Source organism: Colletotrichum lupini, chromosome 7 (assembly GCF_023278565.1).
Source record: "Colletotrichum lupini chromosome 7, complete sequence".
NCBI lineage: Eukaryota > Fungi > Ascomycota > Sordariomycetes > Glomerellales > Glomerellaceae > Colletotrichum > Colletotrichum lupini.
Window position 1 is genome coordinate 4738568 of NC_064680.1, and position 21718 is coordinate 4760285.

The 21718-nt window shown below is 40.8% G+C and overlaps 4 protein-coding genes across 4 annotated transcripts; 2 read left to right on the top strand and 2 right to left on the bottom strand.

Moving 5' to 3' along the window:
• Positions 1-270: 270 nt before the first annotated feature.
• On the bottom strand, positions 271-2934 carry CLUP02_14461 (shikimate dehydrogenase substrate binding domain-containing protein; the record flags this gene model as incomplete). Its single annotated transcript, XM_049293389.1, has 1 exon — positions 271-2934. One exon carries the CDS (start codon positions 2932-2934, stop codon positions 271-273), a length of 2664 nt encoding a protein of 887 aa, XP_049150535.1.
• A 1260-nt stretch (positions 2935-4194) lies between these two features.
• Positions 4195-6676, top strand: CLUP02_14462 (uncharacterized protein; the record flags this gene model as incomplete). Its single annotated transcript, XM_049293390.1, has 3 exons — positions 4195-4266; positions 4649-5006; positions 5157-6676. The coding sequence occupies 3 exons, from the start codon at positions 4195-4197 to the stop codon at positions 6674-6676; spliced, it is 1950 nt and encodes a 649-aa protein (XP_049150536.1).
• Positions 6677-8653: 1977 nt separating this feature from the next.
• On the top strand, positions 8654-10453 carry CLUP02_14463 (quinate permease; the record flags this gene model as incomplete). Its single annotated transcript, XM_049293391.1, has 4 exons — positions 8654-9366; positions 9430-9612; positions 9676-10047; positions 10105-10453. The coding sequence occupies 4 exons, from the start codon at positions 8654-8656 to the stop codon at positions 10451-10453; spliced, it is 1617 nt and encodes a 538-aa protein (XP_049150537.1).
• A 1101-nt stretch (positions 10454-11554) lies between these two features.
• Positions 11555-11683, bottom strand: CLUP02_14464 (uncharacterized protein; the record flags this gene model as incomplete). The annotated part of the gene is made up of 1 exon (XM_049293392.1): positions 11555-11683. One exon carries the CDS (start codon positions 11681-11683, stop codon positions 11555-11557), a length of 129 nt encoding a protein of 42 aa, XP_049150538.1.
• Between the last annotated feature and the right edge of the window lie 10035 nt (positions 11684-21718).

The window sequence follows — 21718 nt, forward strand, 5'->3', positions numbered from 1 at the left end:
CAACATCCCACATATCCACTTGCTTTACTGAGGTCAGAAAGAAATCGATCAATAGAGCACATGAAGCCTACGCCTGTAAAGCGAGTAGAAAACCTCGCAATCAGGAAGGATGCGGGAGTCGGAGGAGCATGTGAGACATGGGGTCAATTATTTTTACTCATTTTATTAGTCGTGTACGTTGCTGTGGTATCTTGGCTAGCAGTATAGAATGCACTGCTCTCTCATCATAGTCTCCTGTTATCATTACTCCATGCCCATAGGAAAGAAATCTCATGGCTCCTGCTCGACAATATTATTCAAGCGCGGCTGCAGCTGTGCAAGTGCGGAGCGATCGTGCCCGTCGGGATAGGCACGGAAAACCTCTCCTCGCATCAACCTACGTGGTGCTCGTCTGCCTGTAAACAACTCAAACTGAGCGAAACCCTGCTCGGGCAACAGATCAAGACCATCCATAGTAACCCAACCTCGGTGCGACACTTTTCTCGCTTGGTTCAAGATCGGTGTATCCAGTGTCTTGTAGCCCAGCTCAACCAGACAACCGCCAGTTGGACTTCCCAGCCATGCCTGTGGCGCCTCGAAGTTGGGTGCAGGGACATCGCCAATGCTATGCGTCGGGATGCAAGAAACAATCATTGTCGGCAGTCGGAAGTCTTCGGGCCATGGCTCATCCAGATTTCGGATAATGTGAAATTTCGTTTCCACGTCCGAAGTTGCGCTGAGGAGCGGTAGGTCGTGCCGTTTCAACAGGCGCGCGAAGTGATTAACCATCTTTTCCGCATTAGTAATTGTCCGGTTGTAGACCACAATATTCTTGACTCCTAGCTGCAGCATGCTGTAGGTAGCCGCGCGAGCCATGCCACCAGCTCCGATGATGAGACCGCAGCTCGACGTTCGTACAGCATTGGCGGGAGAGAGCCCTCTGCGAATGCAAGCCCGAATGCCGATCCAGTCCGTGTTTTCTCCGTAGAGCGCCCTGACCGGACCGGCGCGATTACGGCAGTTGAAGAGCTTCTCGTCCTCTGGAATAGTGCCGTCGGGATTTAGTCGACGAACAGGAACAAGTGTGTTGACTGCACCTATCGCCTGCGCGTGTCGGCTTAGAGAGTGTGTGAGGGTGATGATTTCGACTTTGAAGGGCAAGCCAACACTGGCACCCGCGAAGTAAGGATCCTCAATGAGCTCTCGCAGCCCGTTCAGGGAAGGCGTCGAGAATGGTCGGTAGAGGTGCGGAATGCCACAAGCCTTCAGAGCGGCATTGTGCATGGCTGGTGACAAACTGTAAGAGACGTGGGCACCAAAGACGTAGATCTTCATAGGGTCGAACAGGAACGAGTTGTAGAGTGCCTGCGTCGCTTGAGCTGCTGTCAAGCATGGCTGATTAGGGTTGTAAGTCGATGATACGGGCTTCTCTGGCACAACACCGGTCAGGACGTGGTTCATAGCCGCTGAGTGTCTCCCACGAGGTCCAGAGTTGTAAGCGATGAGGGGAATCTTGTGGCCGGTAGAAGCCTCAACAAGAGCCTTGAGGTGGCTGATATCAAAATTATCCTTAATGGAGGTCACTGGCTTGACAAGCCGGACCAGATCACATCCTAGACGCCGTGCTCTATGATACTGTGACATCCAGAAAGGGTCTGACCATGGTGGGGAGTCGGCCGCAGGTGTTAAATGTCCAATTATCTTTGAGCGCCTCTTCATAGAGATGATGTGCAATAGTTGAAAGTCGTTGAGGCGGAGATCGACAGTGAGGTATTCAGGGCAGAGTCGCAGGCCGTGTAGTATGTAGTCGGTGTACACTGACTCTGAAGAATCTGGAAGAACAACGTGGTACATTAACGGTATCACGGTGCTCCTCCTTATGGACCCTATGATTCTGGCAATGTCGGCGGCTCGTTCGGAGTCTAGTGACTGCGCACCAGCGATTCCGTCGAGGACGATCTCAATAGCATCTGCTCCGGTCTCGAGCTCTTGAATGGCGAGTTCATTGTTCAGCAGGCTTGAAAGAGAGACCGAGATGGCGTAAGTGAACCGTCTGTCCTCGGTAGGTATGGAAGCCAACGGGAAAGCCGACTCGATGAAGGGAATGGAGCCCTTGGGCATGATGAGACTAAGGAACTTTAAGAAATGCCTCTCGGCCCGCTTCAAAGTCAGGTAGGGAGCAGGTGGCTTTTGACCACCAGCTTGAGCCTCAATTCTTGCGGCATCGGTTTCGATCCATGGGTCGGCCGTCTCGGAGACGTTAAAGAACTCAAGGTTGCTGCATGTCCGGAAAATGGTGCTGCTGGCCGCCAGCAAGTTTCTCGCCTTATCTTCATCCTCGATCTTTAGGTGCTCTTGAATAGCCTTGACGTCTCGCACGATGTGAACGACGGGATGTGTACGACAAAACTCCCTCAAGAGTGTCTGGACCCCACGTTCCATCCAACTGCACACAATCAAGGTGCTCTTGGAGTTCTGGTCGAGGAGGTCTCGAAGGACATCTGTCTGCCGGCGGTGACATTCAGCGGGGCCATGGGCCCTCTTGTACGCGAAACTGGTCAGGCCAGTGACTTGTTGGAAGGCCTTTTCGCAGTCGACGGCCCTCCGTTCCATGGCGGTCGAGGCAATGATGGCGAGCGTTGATTTTCCTGCGCCGCGGATGCCGGCAAGGACAATGGAGGCATCGGCAGGGAATGGCGGAACCTCGCCAGGAAGATGGGCCACGGGTGTTGCTGGTCTCGTGATTGGCGTCTCTGGTCGTGAACAAGCAGCCATGGAATATCTGCTGCTGCTGTTGGTCCTCGGGCTCTGGGGCTGGCTAGGCGACGCAGAGTGGCCATTGCGACCGTCGACGCGGATGAACTTTGCGGGATTCTCGAGTTGGTGGTGGTGATGGTCCTCCTCATCGCTCATGGCGGTGGCCACGTAGGACCGCTTCACTCCGGCTGTCGCCATGGCTCCTCAGCCTACCTAGCTGTAGCAGTGCAGACGCAGGTAGGTTGATGAGGAGGAGGAGGAGGAGGAGGAGGAGGAGGGAAAAGCCCAGGATGCATGCGCACGCGCCGGTGTCGAGTTGGGACTCTAAAGGCGAGGCGCGCGAATATCTTTGTCGTTATGCTATGTTTCGTGCAAAGCCGTTCAGCTGTAGTCCAACAAGGTCAAGCTCTCTCTGGAGAAGAGTCAAGTCAGTCAGTCAGTCCACGTTGAGTCGCGCCCCAAGTCCTCCGTAGTACGAACACACCGCGGCAGAATTGTTAGGTCACTATGTGGGAGCAACTTCAAAGCCGTTCCCCAGTTCCGACCCTCGGTGCTAAATTGGTGCCCCTCTCCCTTGCTCGGCGCTAAGGTGGGATACTCTGATAAATGTTTAGCCATGGGCTGGACGTTAGCGAGTTACTTGTGGGCGTGGGGGGATCGTTCTTGTGTGAGTTGAGGGGAGGAAACTCGGCTGTTTGAGGTTTGCGGCGGGATAACTTGAGATGAGCGTGGAACTGAGTAGGATGTAGCCTACGAGATCCTCGTCAATGCCCCTTGTGTCTACGATGCGTTGGCAAGTACCAGCTAGAGTCGAAGAGTTGCCATCGCCAACCCCTTGGTCTTGACTCCTAGATCTGGATAGCATCTGCAGACTCAAAGTATCTCCTTAACACCCCGCATGCTGAGTCGTCCGTACTCACCATCTCGCAACCAATTAATGCCACAGAAATGCCAGCTGACCAGCCTCTCGAACCTGACCTTTGTCCCATGAGGTCCGAGATCTAGCAACAACCTTTGAGGGCGGCACCGCGAGCGTCGGCCTGTGAGGTTACCCCAGGATTTCCCCACTCTCTGTCCAGCACAGCGCGCGGGAAATCTTGGAGAAGAAGCAAAGACGACGTCAATCTCATCATTGCTCGCTGTTTGCTACGGCCGCTGCTGAGTCTGATACTACTGCTGCTACTATCCGTACTGCTGGCTGGAGTTGCTGCTTCTGCTGCTTAACCGTGTGCCATCATACCTTGCTCATCCCGCTCGCCGCAACGCAACGCAACATCCACTCGCAAATCACAACCCCAGTCGCTGCTCACTTCGCTTCAATCATCGCTCGCAGCGCGCGCTCGTTTGCCCTCGCAGCTTCTTCGTCGACATCACCGCTTCTCGTGCCGCGCCCTCTATGCCGTCCTCCGCGGCGTGAGCCATTGGAGCTACCCTGCCGCTTGCGGCTACGACTGAAGGATGCCATCCAAGAGAAAGGCTCAAGATGCCGAGAACAGTGTCACCTCGACCTCTGTCCCAAAGCGCCAGAGGGTATCTCGTGCATGCGACCAATGCAGAAGGCAAGCAGAATCCAGCACCATTGTTTCCCATTCTCCCTTTCTCTCATCTTCATTGCCTTCTTGCCGAGCGTTTCCTCCAAGCGACTAGATGCCCAGGGAACTACAAGCCCGGGTGCTTCTCCGTTGCAAGCGTTTCGGCGTAGCCAATGCTATGTCGATAACATTCCGCGCATTGGTTGCGATATCGGCTTTGGTGCTGGTCTCAGTGTCACTATCGCCAGCTTACTACATGTGTGAACCGAACACTTGCTAATTATGCGGGCAGTGCCCGAGAGAAGTGTGATGGCGTCCAACCTCAATGCTTCTCCTGTGTTACCTTGTCGCGGCCATGTACATACAATGTCGCACCGAAGAAGCGCGGCGTCCAGACCGGCTTGATCCGAACTCTCGAGCTTGCCCTCGTATGGCTCTTCGACCAGGTTCCTGGAACAGAAGAGAAGCTGGCGGGTCTACTCACGCAGGAGGGGGGTGGCGGCCAATCTCTCCTCCTCGACAAAGACAGCGAGGCAGGCAATCGCCTTCACAAAAGATGGAGGAGATGCCGCGTCCATAAGGATATTGACCGGCTCCTATCTGGCAAGGACGGCATAAGCCCACGCCAGGATACTTCCGGAGACGAATCGGATGCTGAAGGTGATGGCCGCAACAAACGGAACGGGGAGACTCCGTTGGATGGTCCTGACATCTCTCCGCAACCTAACGCCGTTGACCGTAAACCAGACGCCCAAAAGGAACCAGTATCGAGGCAACGGCATGGCTCTAGGTCTCGGCGAAGGTTCAAGTTACCAAGAAATTTTCCTCGATTATTAGAGGTGTACTATTCGTACACCCACAGTTGGCTTCCCATATTAAACTCTAAAGAAACTCTCGATAGCGCTGCGGCCTCGTATCCTCCAGACGGTCTCGATATCGACCCGGAAGACTCAAATAACAGTGCTGCTCATGCTGAGCTCTGGTGCGCTCTTGCCGTCGGGGCATTCCAGGATGCGGCATCATCACAGCCTCCAGGAGGTTCAGAACCACCTGACCGGCCCAGTATGATAACAGCAGCAGCCCGTAGTCTCATACCAGTAGAGACTGACATGGCACTGGGCCATGTGAAAGCACTTCTAGTGCTGTCCTTGGTGAAGCTGGGGCAGGACAACGCCGCAGCAGCTTCTCTATTGATCGGTCTAGCCGTCCGGGGCGCCATGGCCCTGGCAGATGGACGATCACGAAACGGCGGAAGAGAACCGATCTCGGGCCTGTCGGCTTCTTCGACGCAAGAAGCATACTCGACGGCTTTGGACCGGGTCTTGATGACCTGTCTTATGCTGGACACCATCGTTTCCTTAAGGCTTGGTCAGACGCCGCACATGAGGACGAACGACATGAAGGATAGGCCGACAGAGGAGAACGGATCAGAGGAATGGGCACCATGGACGCCCAGAGCTGGATTCGGATTGGAGGACGTTGAAGCTGCTGTACAGCCTGCACAGTCTTTGAGCTCCTTCAATCAGCTCTACCAATTCTTCCGCACACTGAACCAGAGTGTTGAGTCTGGGGGGGCGGGTCCAAAGATTGGTGCCGCGAACCTTGTTCAAGTGCTTGATCCTCGTTTCTCATTTTGCAATTCAGTAGTGTTTGGAGCGTCGACGATACCCATACTCCCATCGGCTTTCCTCATCCAGGCCACCTTCCTCGGCGCGACCTTGACTTTGATGGCCGACCCTCGAGTGTCTCTGATCTGGAGTCTGATGGAAGTTTTGGAGAGTTCGATTTCCCACTTTGGCGCAGCCGGCGTCTCGCCCCTCCTGGTCACATATATGAGCATCGCAAATACCAAAAGTTGCGTCAAAGCTCTCCGCGACGATGATAAGACGCGGTGGAACTCACTGATGGGTAATCTGATGTCTGTCTGGCAAGATCGGACGACGAACGTGGATTCTTCTTCTATGGAAGCGGATCCGAGCGAGCAAACACCAGCTCAGGCCGAGCCGGCTGTGAATCAGTTCTCGCATCACCCATCATCCGCTCGCAGGGACTCGCATTTTCCGCACTTCTCGATGCCTGCGGACTCTTATCATCATCCTAATAGCAACGGATTTTTACCAACAGCATCATCCGTCAGTCCGTCAACGGCAAGAACCATGCCATTTACGCCAGGGAGCCAACTGGATGCATTTCCTTCCGGCTTCATGGGACATTTGTCGTCAGCTCAGGCACCCTATCTGATGGGGCAGGGCGCTCACGGCGTGGATTACGACGCCATTATGGACGAGCTTGCTTCTATCGACTGCACAGATAGTATGGAAGCCGACCCGCAGTTTATGGCCAATCTCGGCTTTGCCCCAGGGTCAGACTTGACTGACATGCTTCGGGGAGAGTATGGAGGAATGTGAGCGAAGTATAATGTATTATGACCTTTAGTAGAAAATGAACATTGATTCCAGTCTCTGGAAATACTATCTGCACGTCACTATTATCTCCTTGTTCTCCCTGTTCTAACGGATCAATACTGCAGTGCTAGCAAACAAGTCTTGCGGTGTGACGAAGAAGTGTTCATCCCGGGCGGGCTTCGCCAAGGGCAGTGATTTGTGCATTCGGACTGTCTAGCCTTTTTCGTCCCTTTCCTTGAAGAAATGCCAGTTGGCTCATCTCTCTTATTTGTTGACCCTCCTGCACCGCCGACAAGACTAAGAGGTCTGGCTTCTTACATGTACTTACGAAGTTACGAGGACTTTCAGAACTTAACCCCGGCAGATTGAAGAGCAGCCCACCACGGAATTACAATCATCAGGAACAGGACTGGACGCCAAGTGCCGCATCCAACCATCCGACAGAAGCACAACGTTTTACCAGAGCAATTTGGAATGGCCAGGCTGTCCGTACCCTGATTTGGCTGTCGAGGCCGTGGCCAGGAGGTGATTATGAAGCACAGCCTAAGACTGTGCCCCGGCTTGCCTCCACTTTCATTGTTTGATGGCACGTACCAAGTCTATAGATACCAACGAGAACCATTTTTGTGGCGACGAAACTATTCACGTGGGGTTATTCAATGCGGAGACTTAAGGTTAAGACGATGCATGTGAGGTTTGGTCTGAATTCGCGTGGCCTGTCAACACATTAAAGTCGTGCAGAGAGATTCATTTGCCCCTATTGCCATCATAATCAAGTCGTGTATCTTGGGTAACCCCGCGCCCCCCCCCTTTTGTTTTTGTTCTTGGCTTCATCACAGGTGGGACAAACTCAACACCAAGCAGTCACAGTCCTTGGCGGCAAAGAATTATCATCCGGGCGGTGATGGCAGGGTCGAGAAGTTGTCTCCGCTAGCAACTTCCAGGACAGCTTAATCGTACAGTCCGAGTGAGGTGAATTGTCGTGGACTCGTGGCCGATAATCATGTGGCCAGGCCTTGGAGAGCGTCCCGGTGGCTTGGTTGGCGCATCTCGACCGGATATTCTCAACTCCACCTTGGCGTATTTCTCTCTCTCTCTTACACAGACACACACACACGCACACACACACACGCACACACACACGCCAACAACCTGATTTGAGCCCCTGCCGACTTGACAGACACAGCATGCACCCCGTAGGCCAGGCATCTTCCCCATATCTGCGTAAGGTTACAGGCAGAGAAAGCTGGGGAACAGCTTCTTCACCCGCATTGCTGTCATTCCGTTCCGTTGGGATTGGCACAAGTTGGGACGTCCACGTGCAATGCGAGACAGTCGAATGGCAATAGAGAAGCGCTGACAGGATAAACATTCAACCCACAGCCCCGGTCTGGACAGGGGTTCTCCAGCATTTGGGGGTCTATGAGATTGGATCTAGTTCGGAAGCAGATAGTTGGTGCGGAGAAGAACATGTCTGCCGGGCTCCACGCGTTATGGAGAACGAGTCAGTCATAGGTTGCAGATTTTGCTCCGGTTCGGAGACGGCGCGCCAGTCCAACAACCATCTAGTTGGAGGGAGAAGCGTTCACCCCAGAGTCAACATTCCGGAATCTCCATACGCATGAGCGAGTTTGTTCGTGTAGCGTACCCCAGATCCCATTCGTCCACGGTCCAGCCGCTCGATTCCCTCCCCGTGGGATGACCCAAACTCCGCTGCTCCAGACCCCCAGACTTTACCCCAGACGAACCGATACGTGCGCCACCTGTCAGTCAGTCTTTACCAAGTTGTTGGATAGCCAGAGAGCCCTGACGCATCCATATAACAAAGGCAACCCTGGACCGTCGTAATCTGATTTTTTTTCCGTCTCTCCTTAAGACTCTTGACTCTTCAACCCCAACCTCGAAGACTTGGAGTTCAGACGGTCTCAACTTCGCCTCGAACATCAGCAACCGCCAGACACCTCCAAACAAATTATCACCATGGCTCTCCTCACTCTCGTAGAGGACCGCCCGACGCCCAAGGCGGTTTACAACTGGCGCGTCTACTTTTGTGCAATCATCGCGTCCTTCGCCAGTTGCACCATCGGTTATGACTCTGCCTTCATCGGAACCACTCTCGCCCTGCCCTCCTTCATGGAGGAGTTCCAGTTTGCCTCCTACAGCAAGGACGGTCTGGCTCTGCTCAAGTCCAACATCGTTTCTGTCTACCAGGCTGGTGCCTTCTTCGGAAGTCTGTTCGCCTACGTCAGCAGTTACTTCCTTGGCCGCAAGAAGAGTCTGATGCTGTTCACTACGATTTTCCTCCTCGGTGCCGGTATGATGCTCGGCGCCAACCGCGCGCGCGGCCTCGGTCTCATCCTCGCCGGCAGAGTACTTGCGGGTATCGGTGTGGGAGGCTGCTCCAACATGACTCCCATTTACATTTCGGAGCTCTCTCCTCCCGCCGTGCGTGGACGTCTCGTCGGTATCTACGAACTCGGATGGCAAATCGGTGGCCTCGTCGGCTTCTGGATCAACTACGGCGTCGACTCTACCATGGCTCCCAGTCACAGCCAGTGGCTCATTCCTTTCGCCGTCCAGCTGATCCCTGCCGGCCTCTTGCTCGTTGGAGCTCTCTTCATCCCCGAGTCCCCCCGTTGGCTGTTCTCCAAGTACAAGAGAGAGGAGGCGATGAAGGCTCTTTGCTGGATGCGGTATGTGCCCCACAATCCATTATTTCGCTTATGACCCTCAGTCTAACAACCGCTTTTTCACAGAAACCTGTCCCCTGAAGACAAGTACATCATTGAAGAGGTTCAATACATTGATGCCGACCTCGAGCGCTACCGCCAGGAAGTTGGCGCCGGTTTCTGGAAGCCGTTCGCTTCTCTCAAGCAGAGCAAGGTTCAGTGGCGCTTCTTCCTTGGCGGCATGCTTTTCTTGTGGCAAAACGGCTCTGGGTAAGCGAGCAATCCTCCATGTTCAACAACACGTAGCCGAGTCACTAACAAAGTCCTCAACAGCATCAACGCCATCAACTACTACAGCCCCACGGTCTTCAAGAGCATTGGCATCACCGGTACCAACACCAGCTTCCTCACAACTGGCATTTTCGGTGTCGTCAAGACGATTGTGACCTTCGTGTGGCTTCTGTGGCTCATTGACCACCTCGGTCGTCGCAACCTGCTGATGATTGGTGCCATTGGCGGCTCTTTGTGCATGTGGTACATTGGTGGTTACCTCGCTCTCAACCCGGCATCCGGAAACGGTGGCGGCCTTTCCAGCGGCGGTATCTCCGCCATGGTTTTCTTCTACCTCTGGACAGTGTTCTACACGCCCTCGTGGAACGGTACCCCTTGGGTCATCAACTCTGAGATGTTCGACCAGAACACTAGGTATGCCGAAGTCTACATCATGTCATCCGTGGCCATATCACTAACATGTACTCTCAGGTCCCTTGGTCAAGCTAGCGCAGCCGCCAACAACTGGTTCTGGAACTTCATCATCTCTCGCTTCACCCCGCAAATGTTTAATGCGTGGGGCTATGGAGTCTACTTCTTCTTCGCCTCGCTCATGATTTGCTCCGCCATCTTTATCTTCTTCCTGATGCCTGAGACTAAGTCCATTCCTTTGGAGACCATGGATCGTCTCTTCACCATTAAGCCTGTCTGGAGGGCAAACAAGACCATTATGGCCGAATTGGCGGAGGAGCAGGGTTTCAGACAATACTCCGACGATGGATCCGGAGAGAAGTCTGATGATGCGGAAATCAACCAGGTAGAGAGGAAGGGCAGCGTTTAATGAATGGGTTCACGGTTTACTAATATGATATGAAGGACGTTTGAATGGTTAGAGCAGCTAGGTGGATATTCCAAGATTCCAGTCTCTAGGAATTCACAAGCTTCCATCCCGAGCCGATTCCCCAAGTGACCCATAAAGCGAATCAGCGAGTCACACCCGAGACACAAGTACAAGTCCCAAGTCTACGCACGAGCGGGGGTAGAGCGAGCGAGGGTGTCGAGGGTTAATAAGGACGGGAGGAATGTAGGCGAACCAGGGGTGATACCGATGCCAAGCCGAGGTCCTGCACGAGGTGCAATATTAAGCAAAGTAAGCAAAGTCCCGCTCTTAGCTGTCGTGGCAGGACGGATAGTTTCGATGGTGACGGCTAGTCGTTTGGCCACCCGTCTTGGTGGTTGTGTATCTGTATCTTCTTGTTCTATTCGGCGCGAGAGAGGAGTTAGTTAAGGTCGAAGAACCAAAAGCAAACCACAGCTGGAAAAAGACGACTTCAAATACTTCTACAGTTACAGATCAATGATGGGCCTTGCAATACGCGAGGCGTTTTGTACATGTACTTCGCAAGACCTGATCATGTTTCGTAAGCACAGCGTGGAGGGAATGAACCCATCTGGGCCTTCTAAAGCTCAATTGTGGTACGAGAAGACCGTCAGTGCAGGGGTATTCTGCGGCTCACGAAAATAAGAGCGCACGCCGGGTAAATGTTACTGAAACTCGCAATGTATATGCACGGTACAGTTACAGACCAAAAGGTTACGAGTTGCCCTTGGTCCATTCTCTGGGGACAAAACTTGTCTGGTCACCGTGATCTCGGGCAGAGGTGGAAACGTATTTCCTGGAGCAACTCAGGGCCACCCGTAATGTTTTCGTCCCGGGGCCTACGATATGTCACATTGTCTTCGTCCGGGACCATGCACAATCAATCTTCCTGGACTCGAAACCTGGCAGATTCTCTGCTTAGATTGGAAAATCATTGCGAGGAATAGGAACAATTGCATTGGGCGAAGACTGCTGTTCATTCTGTGAAATGACATCGAAGCATTTTGCACTGAGGACGGCTGTCCGTTGTCTAAAACACAACTACTGTCACAAAAAGCGGGCCTACTCTATGTGGGCAGTATTAACTATATCTATATCTCGTAATATACCCCCCAGACGCCTAGAGCCGTTATCCGTGTAATAGGCGTCTATATTACGCCTTAGCCCTATAAATAGTAGCCTTAGCCCCATAAGTAATAAACTAGTTAAAAAAACCTCTACCTATACGGAGACTCGAACGGCTATCTCTCGCTTTTTAAGTATACGATTTATAAATAATACGGTACTTAATTATTATAGTAATAGCGGATAGGAGCTAGGCTTATAATTATTACGAGTTATAATATATAATAATAGGTATACGGAGTATAATAAAAGTAGCTTAACTATTAAAATAAAAATAGATAAAAGGAAAAGGTCTATATATATAATATTTAAAATAAACACGTAATTTAGTACGTAACGGGCACTTTATAAAATATAATTACTATCCCTATTACGTAATACACCCCCTAATTACTACTACTAAGGAGCTATTATATTTAAAATAGAATCTCTAAATACCCTTATAAAGGCCTAATTTAGTTAAATATAAAATAAAATAAAATAAGCGTAAGGGATACTCGTTTTTTAAACCGCGTTTGTTATAAATATATCTTTTTATTTAAAATAAATAAAATCCTAACCCGGAATAGTACGTATTTTACTACTTTTAGTATATAAATTACTAAGGGCGAGGTTACTTAGCTACTTTATGTATATTTAAATTCTCGCGGCATTACTTAGCTATTATTTTTCTTTTTTTTTTTAACCTCTCGTAATTATTATAAGTACCCCCGTTTATTACGCACGCGCGCCTACGTTATTAAATTATTTACTAATTTTATTTTAAATATAAATATCTAATATATTTAAAAATAATAATAAGTTTTGCACAATTTTTATAGTACCTTTTATATATATATTATACGGTTTATTAAAAGTTTAAATAAGTAATAATATTAACGAGCCTTTTTAAGTTATTACCCCCCCCTATAACTTCTTACTCGCTTATTAAAACCCGGTTACTAAGCTCTCTCTCTCTAGCTAAGAGGATATTAAGGTTATTAATTAAAACGCTAAGGACTTTATTAAATTTAAAGCTCTTTTTAGCGGCCGTAATAAGGGTAATAATAAAATAAATAATAATAATAAGAGCTCTAATAAGCTTTTATTTATTCCCCCCTCGGAGTTTAAAAATAAGAATAAAATTAATTTAAATAATAAGCTTTTTAAAAAGGGTATATTATATATTCATTATTTTAAGAGTTTATATTTAATATTATTTTAAGGTTTAAAAAACATAAGGCTAGCTTTTTTTAAAAAGGTAATAAAAAATAAAAGAGAACGCTAAGAAGCTAAGGTACTCCCCGTAATAAGTATAGTTCTTTTTATTATTTTAGGCCTATTTAACGTATACTTAGTTTTTAAAAAGCTTAAGAGAGAGGCTCCCGAGGAACGGGAGATTTAGTACTTATCTTATTTTAAAGTAGCCCTTTAGTATATTAATACTAAGAATAATAGTCGTTATTTTATAAAAAATAGTAGCCGGTATGTGCGCTATTTTAATAGCTATTTAGCTAAAGGGTATATTAATATACTAGTTATTTTATAATTAATAACTTAGGCCCTTACCGAGGTTATTATAAGTAGCGCTCCCTCTCTTATAAATATATTATCCTTTTTTATTGTTAAAAAGCGCACTTCTAACTATAGTTTTAATAAGATATTACTAAGCTTTATAATATCATCCGCTAAATATATAATAACTAAAGGATATATAAGAACTATATCGGCTTTTATATAAAGGACTTTTTTAATACGCACCCCCGGTCCTTTTTTACGCTTATTATAATTATTTATAACTAACTTCTTATTATACCGCCCACTTCTATATTTTAAATTATTAACTTAACGGTCGTTTTAGTTCTTATACTCCCCGCTACCCCCACTATTCTTAATTTTACAGATTTTAAAGTATATAAGATATATTTCTTAGTGCGCATACTAACCCTCCTTTTTAATAATACTATACTCTTAGCGATCATATACTTTATAAACTAAGAGTTTAAATAGTAAGTATAAGCCCGGGTCTTATTTTTATATATATATACCCTGCGAGGTAAGGTTATTTTATTTATTTTAGGCCTCCGGGCCGCACTCTAAGTTCTATTTATCGTTTATTTTTAAGTATTAAGTTTTTCTAAGCGTAGCCTAAATTAATTATTTTTTAATTATTTTAGCTATTTATAATAGCTTTTTATATATTATAAAGGTTAAGAAGTATATAGAAATATTTAAACTTAGCTCGTAAAAGGTTTTTAATAAGTCTATTTACTAGTATGTTTTTTATTAATATATAAGTAACCTCGAAGCTACTTCTAATATACTCTTATTTTAGCTATATATTCTATATATTGATATAGCGAAGTTAAGTAGCTATTCTTTCTCTTTTCTTTATAATAAGTCGAATCGTTTACTAATTATCGTAGTTAACTAACTATACTTCTCCTAGGTTAAGGGTAATATCCTTAAAAAGGCGCTTTAGAGCTATAGTCTTTTTTATAATTTTTTTAAAGTAAAGAAGCTTAGCTTTGGTAATTAACGTCGTAACCGTCGCTTAGCGTATTAATTTTTATTAAATTAGGCTACTAAAAAGGAATATTATATATCCCTAAAATAATCGTCGTATTACTTTATTATTTATAAAGCTAGTATTTTTAATTAAAAATAATAATTACGTACTTAGTATATTACTATAGTAGAGCGTAAAATATCTTATTATATAATAATATCGGATATAGTAGTTAATTATTTTAATATAGGTTACGCTTAGGTTAGTTAGGAACTATAATAATTATAAATAAGTAAAAGTAATATCTAGTCTAATTATAATAGCTATATAAAATATATTCCTAACCTTCTCTTAATAGCTCTTTATTTCTTCTTTTATTACCTACCCCTCGTTTAGTTTAAACTCTTCTTAAAGAAGAGGGGTAACTAAATATAATAAATTTATAAAGTTAAAGCGCTTAGTAACTCGCTTAATATATACGTCGTAAATAAAATAAACTTTACGAATAGTACGGTCTCGTAAAATCCGTATTCTAAAGAAGTAATTAATTAGTTTATTCTCCTTAAAGTTAATATATTTTTTTATACTATTAATAATCCCCTAAGCCGCCTTTTAGTTATCTTAATAATATAAAATAATAAAATTATTAACGTAGAATATTAGTATTACCTTCCTATTTACGGTTTAGTAAATATAAGTCTCCTCGTAGCTATATATTATATTTATATTATAAAGTATAAAAATAAAAGTTTAGAACTAAAGAATTAGTAAGTCTCGGAGGCTATATAAAGCGTATTAGAGTTTATTTATTTTATTAATAACTTTATATCCTTTTAGGAGTTTAATAATTATTAGCTTCTCGCTCTTAAGAGGCGCGTTAAAGAATGCGTTAATAGTATTATATTAGTCTATTTTAAGGTCGAATTAAGTAGTTATTATTATTATAAGCCTAAAGGCCTTTACGGCGAGCATCGAAGCGTATATATTTTATAAGGGGTTAAGTAGTTATATATCCCCCCTTATATATATACGTACTTTTACCTCGCTAACCTCGTTATTAACGTCGTACTTATAAATATATACCCACTTTAATAAAAGTAGGATCCCTTATTTAGGATTACGATCGACCTCTTTTTATATATTAATATCCCTTAGCTTTTTTATTTTTACGTTTATAATATCCCTAAGTAACTTTTATAATTATAATAAGAGATATTTAATATCGCTAAACTTTTTTAATAAGCTTTAGAAATTAATTTTAATAAATCGTAATTTCTAAACTCTTTTAGAGCGCTCTAAATAGGTCCTATAAACTACTCTTTTTACTACTTAATAGAGTATTATATATCTTATACTACTTTCTTCTATAGCTTTTTACTAATTAAGTATAAAAGTAAAGAAAAAGTAGTCCTAGAGACGGTTATAGTAATTACCGTCTCTTATATTTAAATATAAGAGCGTTACGAAAATATTATTATTAAAGTATTATAAAGGTCTACGGGCCCGGTTTAAACGTCTAGGACTTAATAGAGCTTTACTTAGTACTTAATAAGGTAGTTTTTATAAGCTCTATTTTTATATAATAATAGAGGTTTATTATAAGGGTTCCTTACTAATGTTAACTTTAGTATTAAGAATTACTTTTTCGTAATTAGTACCTTATTTATTACGTACTCTAACGTTTTACTAAGAGCTATTAAGAATTAAAAGCTCGAGAACTTTTACAATATATATAAACGCTCGTAAAGAAGATTATAAATTATATAAAGCCGTTTATAACTTAGTTACTATATCCCCTTCTTTACTCCTACCCCTAAGCTTATATAAGGGGGTTATTTTAAAGATTAATAATAATAGTAAGACTATATTAGCCTCTTTAGCCTTATTTACTATACCCTAGAGTACGTTTATTAGTTATTTAGCGTCCTAAATAGTTAAAAATCTAATAATAATACTATCTTTGATTATAAAGTTATTTTAAGTATTAGTATTTCCGAAGTCTAGATCTACTTCTCCGAGTACTCGAACTAACTTATTATTAGTATTAAAGAGTTCTTATATCTCTTAGATTATTAAATTTACTTACTTATTTATAATAGCTTATTTTTTATATACGGGATTATAAAAGACTTCTTTATTAAACTTAATATTCCTTATAATAAATACTTACTTAAGCGCGGGTACTTAAACTTTATATAGGTTATGCGTTTTTAATATATATTTAATTAAGTATCTTATATACCCGCGGGGAAGTACTTTAAACTCTTTTTAATATATACCCCTTTTACGATCCCTATAAAGAGGGTATACTTAGTAGCTATATACGTAGAGGCTACCGAAATACGGGGTAACTAGTTTAAAATCCCGTACTTAGTAACCCGTTTATTACTAATATTAATACCGCTTTTATTAGTTAATTTCTATTATAATAAGCAAATCTCCTTTATTAACCTCCCGTAGGGTAATATTATAAATAAAGATTGCCGCTAGTACTATTTTATCCTATAAATTCGTAAAGAGGTTTATAAAAAGGCGCATTTTATAACCTTTAATAATTACGAGTTAACCTATTTTTTTAGCGTTACTTACGGGTTTTTTTATATATAAAAGTAGAAGTTCTATTCCGATTTTTAGCTCGCTATACTACGTTTTATATATATATTTAACGTTTATAGTTAAGAGAGCGGTCTTATTATTACTTTTAAAAAAGTAGATTAGAGTCCCTTTTTAATAATAAATCGCTACCTCGAGGCTCTATAGTATAAAAAGCACTTCCTCCTCTATTTTTATCCTTAAAAGGAACCCCCTAAGCTACTTACTATATTTATTAAAAGCTATAAGTATATATTATTATTTATTAAAAAATAGTTTGAAGTAGAAGAGATCTTAGTATATATAGTACTATAGCCGTAAGGCTCTTTTTAAGGGTAGTCCTCTTAAAACTACTATCTTAGCTTCGGATAATATATATACTTTATACTTAACTTATAATAGAAGTTTAATACGCATACCTCGAGTCTTATATAGTAATTAACGAAGAGTATTAAGTTTAAAATAACCTATTTTAAAGTATTAAAAGAGCGCGCTATTAAACCTCTTACGGGTACGTTAATATAAATAACGGAATTTTTTATAGCTAATTAGTAATATAATACTAACTAGGCTCTATAAAACACGCTTAAAGTTTATAAAAAAAAGATAAGATTAGAGGAGCTTATATTTAAAAAAGACTAGATTATTTTTTTAAATAAGCTACTTTTTAATAGTATTTTTATAAAGCGTTCCCTATTATAAAGTATAATCTAAACTATAGTATTAAAGTGCGCTTCTATTTAGTAAAGTCTTTAAGACTATATTAATATAAAATCCCTTAATATAAGTAACGTTTTAAAGCTTTAAATTATAAGTTCCTTTTCTCTTAAGTCTATTTAGGACGCCCTTTATAATACGAGTACTACGTATAGTAATAAGTAGTATAATAGTTTTTAATTTAATATAGTTTTTATTACCCGATAGTACGTAACTCTCGGGTTTAAGTAAGCTTTTATTATTAACTAGATATATTATTTTATAACTATTTATTACCGTATTTTAGAAAAGGGAGTAAGCGCTACTTATAGGGGTACTAAAAATTACGTTTATTTCTAAGTCCTAACTTTTTATAAGTATAGTAACTACGTAGCCCTTATCCTAGTTTATTAATAAGCTCGCTATAAGTTAGTTAGAGGATCTTTTTAAAAACCTAGGTTTTTTAGAGGTTCTATCGTTCCTTAGCTAACTAGCTTTCTTAAACTTACCGTAAAGTAATTTCTATTTACTTAATTTAATAATAATAAGGACTTCTTTTACTTAGCTCTTTAATATTTATATTAGTAACTTATTAGCGTTTTAGCCTATAAGTACCTATTTTAATTTTTAGTACGCCGTAGGGCGCTACGGGTATACGTAATTATAAAGGTATATAACGTTACTTTTATTATTTACGTCGTTAACTAAGTTAGAGCGTTTAATAAAAATAAAATAAGCCCCTCTTTAACTTAAAAGTCGTTTAGTATATATATCCTAAGTTACTAAGCTAAATATATATATAATCTCCTCGAGGGTCCTCATATACGTTTTAAAAACTATTAATTTACTAAAAGTTTTATATATACGTTAGCCTTATATAAAGTTAAGTTTAAACTTAACTATAACTAAGAAGTTAAGTACGACGATCTCTTTATTAATTTCTAAAATATCGTACGTTTTAGCTTAAAAATAAGTAAACTATTACTCTTTATACTAGCATTAGGGGTTAATTCCGGTCCTCGTTTTATTAAGGGCTTATTAATATTCCTCTCGAACCGCATTTTTTATTACTAGTTCGGGGGGCGTAAATTCCTATTTTAAATATCTAACGATTTACTATATACTAAACTTAGCGCCGTTCTTAATAGCTTTTTAAAATATATATTTATATAGTATAATATTAACTAATTTTACTAATTACTAAGCGAGGATTTTAATATATATATTAATAGTATTACGTTTATAAGCTATAAGTTACTCGTATTTAGTATCGAGCTCTTATTATTTTTAAATATTTTTAAGTATATAAATCCTCTTTATAAGTATAGTATAGGGATAGATTTATTTATATAAAGTAAGTAATATAACTAGTTTTATAAAAAGAAACCCGGCTTAGTTTTATAAATTACTTATATTTAAAAAAGTCAAAAGGTTCGTACTAAGAATTATATTTAAAAGCTATTAGTAAAGGATTTCTTAGTTTTTTTAGTCGTTTTTAAACGCCTTATAACGGGCTTAGTAAGCTCGTAGTTTTTTTTTATTATAAGTCGCGACTAATCGTCCGAATTCTAAGGGCGAAGTAAGTATTATAAAGGGGTTAAGGAATACGTTAAAATCTAGAGCGTCTAGGTCGACGTACTTTTAGACCCCGACGCCCTTACTTATAGCACGAAATATATTAAACTATTTAATCTAATTATTATAGTTAGTTAATTTAGCTTAGGCTAAAGTAAGTATAAGTAAGTTAGTTATTTTAAAAAGATCGTAGGAATCGTGTTAATAAGTACGTTATCGTAGTATAGGGTCTTAACTAAGAGCTGGGCTCATAACTGTTATAAAAAGCGGGCCCACTCTATGTGGGTAGTATTAACCACATCTATATCTCGTGACAACTACCTACTTAGTACGTTGTTTCTATGCACCTTATATAAAGAATCGACTTTAATCTAATTAGACGAGGATTGAAGCAAATACTCTATCTCGTTATGTAACCCTACTATCCCTTTAGTAGATTAAGTATGTAAAGGAACAAAATTAATATAGGGGTAGCAAATGGGAATATTTGGATATAAATATCCGTACCTCTCTATTATTTTAGGTCGAATTCATTTTATTTACCTTAGGGTTCACTGCACCTTGAGTGTGGACATAAGATAATATATTTTCGAACTGGATAATTACTAGACTTAGATGAGTTTGGTGGCTATTATTTTTTAGCGTCGAAATCGTTACTCGTAGACGATACTATTTGGGGCTTTGGGCTCGTAGCTATGCTAATCCGCCGCTTAGGTTAAATAGATTACGCTAATAAAAGTAATATAGAGAATTATAAAGATCTTCTTAATATATACTAGCTTATAGGAGAGTCTTTATTCGCAGGTTATTAGTCCTTATTTAGTATATGTTTTACTAATTTATATTAAAAAGACTATTAGATTAGAAGTTTAATTCGACCGCGGCGTACGGCCGACTGCGCAGGGGCTAATTAGGGGCCCTATTTACGATTATCGTAGCTAGCTTAACTTACGGTTAGAACTTCTTTTTTATACTTACGCAAATATTTATATAGTTTAATTAATCTTTTCGTTAACTACGGTTTGAACTAACTACCCTATAATAAGGATATTAATATTAATTAGTAATTAAATTCTATTATTATAGATCGGTAAGGTATCTTATTATATAGAAGAGACGACTTTTTAATACTATACGGGATAGGAGATTCGTACTAATTAACTTTATAAAAGTAAATAAAAAAGGAGGCGATTTTTAAATACTATACGGAATTAAGTAATCATAGCTTTTTATTATTTACGAGAGGTCGACATTTATTATATTAAACTATATTAATTAATAGAACTACTTAAGTAATTAGCTTTTTATTATTACCCTAAGTAGCTTTTTTATTAAACGACTTTTTTATAACCGGCCCGCAATTAGAAATTAACTAATTAAATTAGTAAAAAAAAATATTTATATAACGACTACTTACTTAATTAATTAGCGTAACGAACGAGCTTAATAGTATAATATAAAAGAGTACTACGTAATTAAAAAAGGGGATTTCTAAACGTAAATATTCTTATTTAGTAATAAAAGTAACTTTATAGGAGTTATTAAACTAAGAGATTTATAGTATATAAAAAAGTTTATTATTACGAGGATTTTATAAATACGACTTTAAGCTTATAATTTAGACGACTTTTTCGTAGCTCCCTTAATTACTCCCTAGGTATTACTTAAGAATATAATATAGGGAACGGTTTAACGAGGGAGGAGGGGATTTAGAAGTTTTAATAATATTAAGTTAAAAATATTATAAATCTTAGAGATTAACTTAAAAAAAAAGCGGCTATTTTAAAATAGTCCTACGACCTCTTATTAAAATTATTATTAGCTTAAGAAAAGGCTAAAAAGACGAGGATTTAAAGGGAAAAAAAAAGAATCTTTTAAAGGGCTACTTAAAAGCTTTTTTTTATATTAGCTCCTAGTATAAGATTATTAATTTTAAGAAATTAACTAAGTAATAAAAGGGATTATTAATAAGTAATAATTACTTAACTATAATTAAGTTACGAAAAAGACTACTTAAAAAATATAAAATAGGGTACTAAGAGGCTATAAAAGATAAGATCTTTAAGGTATTTAACCTTACTACGTATAAGTAATAAATAAGCATTTTTAATAAGTTTTTAAAATATACGATTTTATAAAAAAAAGGGCTTAATTTTATTAACTATATTTAATAGCTTATATAGTTCTTAATAAATTATATAACTCCTTTATAAGCCGCCTAGCGTTTATGTTTAACTATTTTTATAAAATATTACTCTAAAAGAGGTAAGTTAAGAAAAGAAATTATTTAGAGATTATAAAGAGTACGAGGCTTAAGAGGCTAGAAGTATATAGGATAGCGGAAATTAATAACTAATAAAAATCCCGAGACTAATTATTATATTTTCTTATAGTAATATAAACGTCTATTACTATTATTATAAAAAAGAATTATTAAAACTTATCCTTTTATACCAAATAAAAAAGAGGATTTTAGTAAGTATAATAGCTAGCGATTTAAAAAGGTAGTAATAATTATTAAAAATAATAAAAACGAGAGTAGTAGCGAGACGGTAAGAGGAAATAAGAATTTCTTAAACCTTAATAAATTCGTTAAGTAATAAAAGTACGGATTTATTATAACTAGCGCGCGGATTAAATATATCCCTATTAAGATTGAATACGCTAATAATTACTAATATAAGTATAAGTTAAAATACGACCCTTAGCGAGTTAGGGTAAAGAAGAAAAGGACGAAACCCGATTTTAAA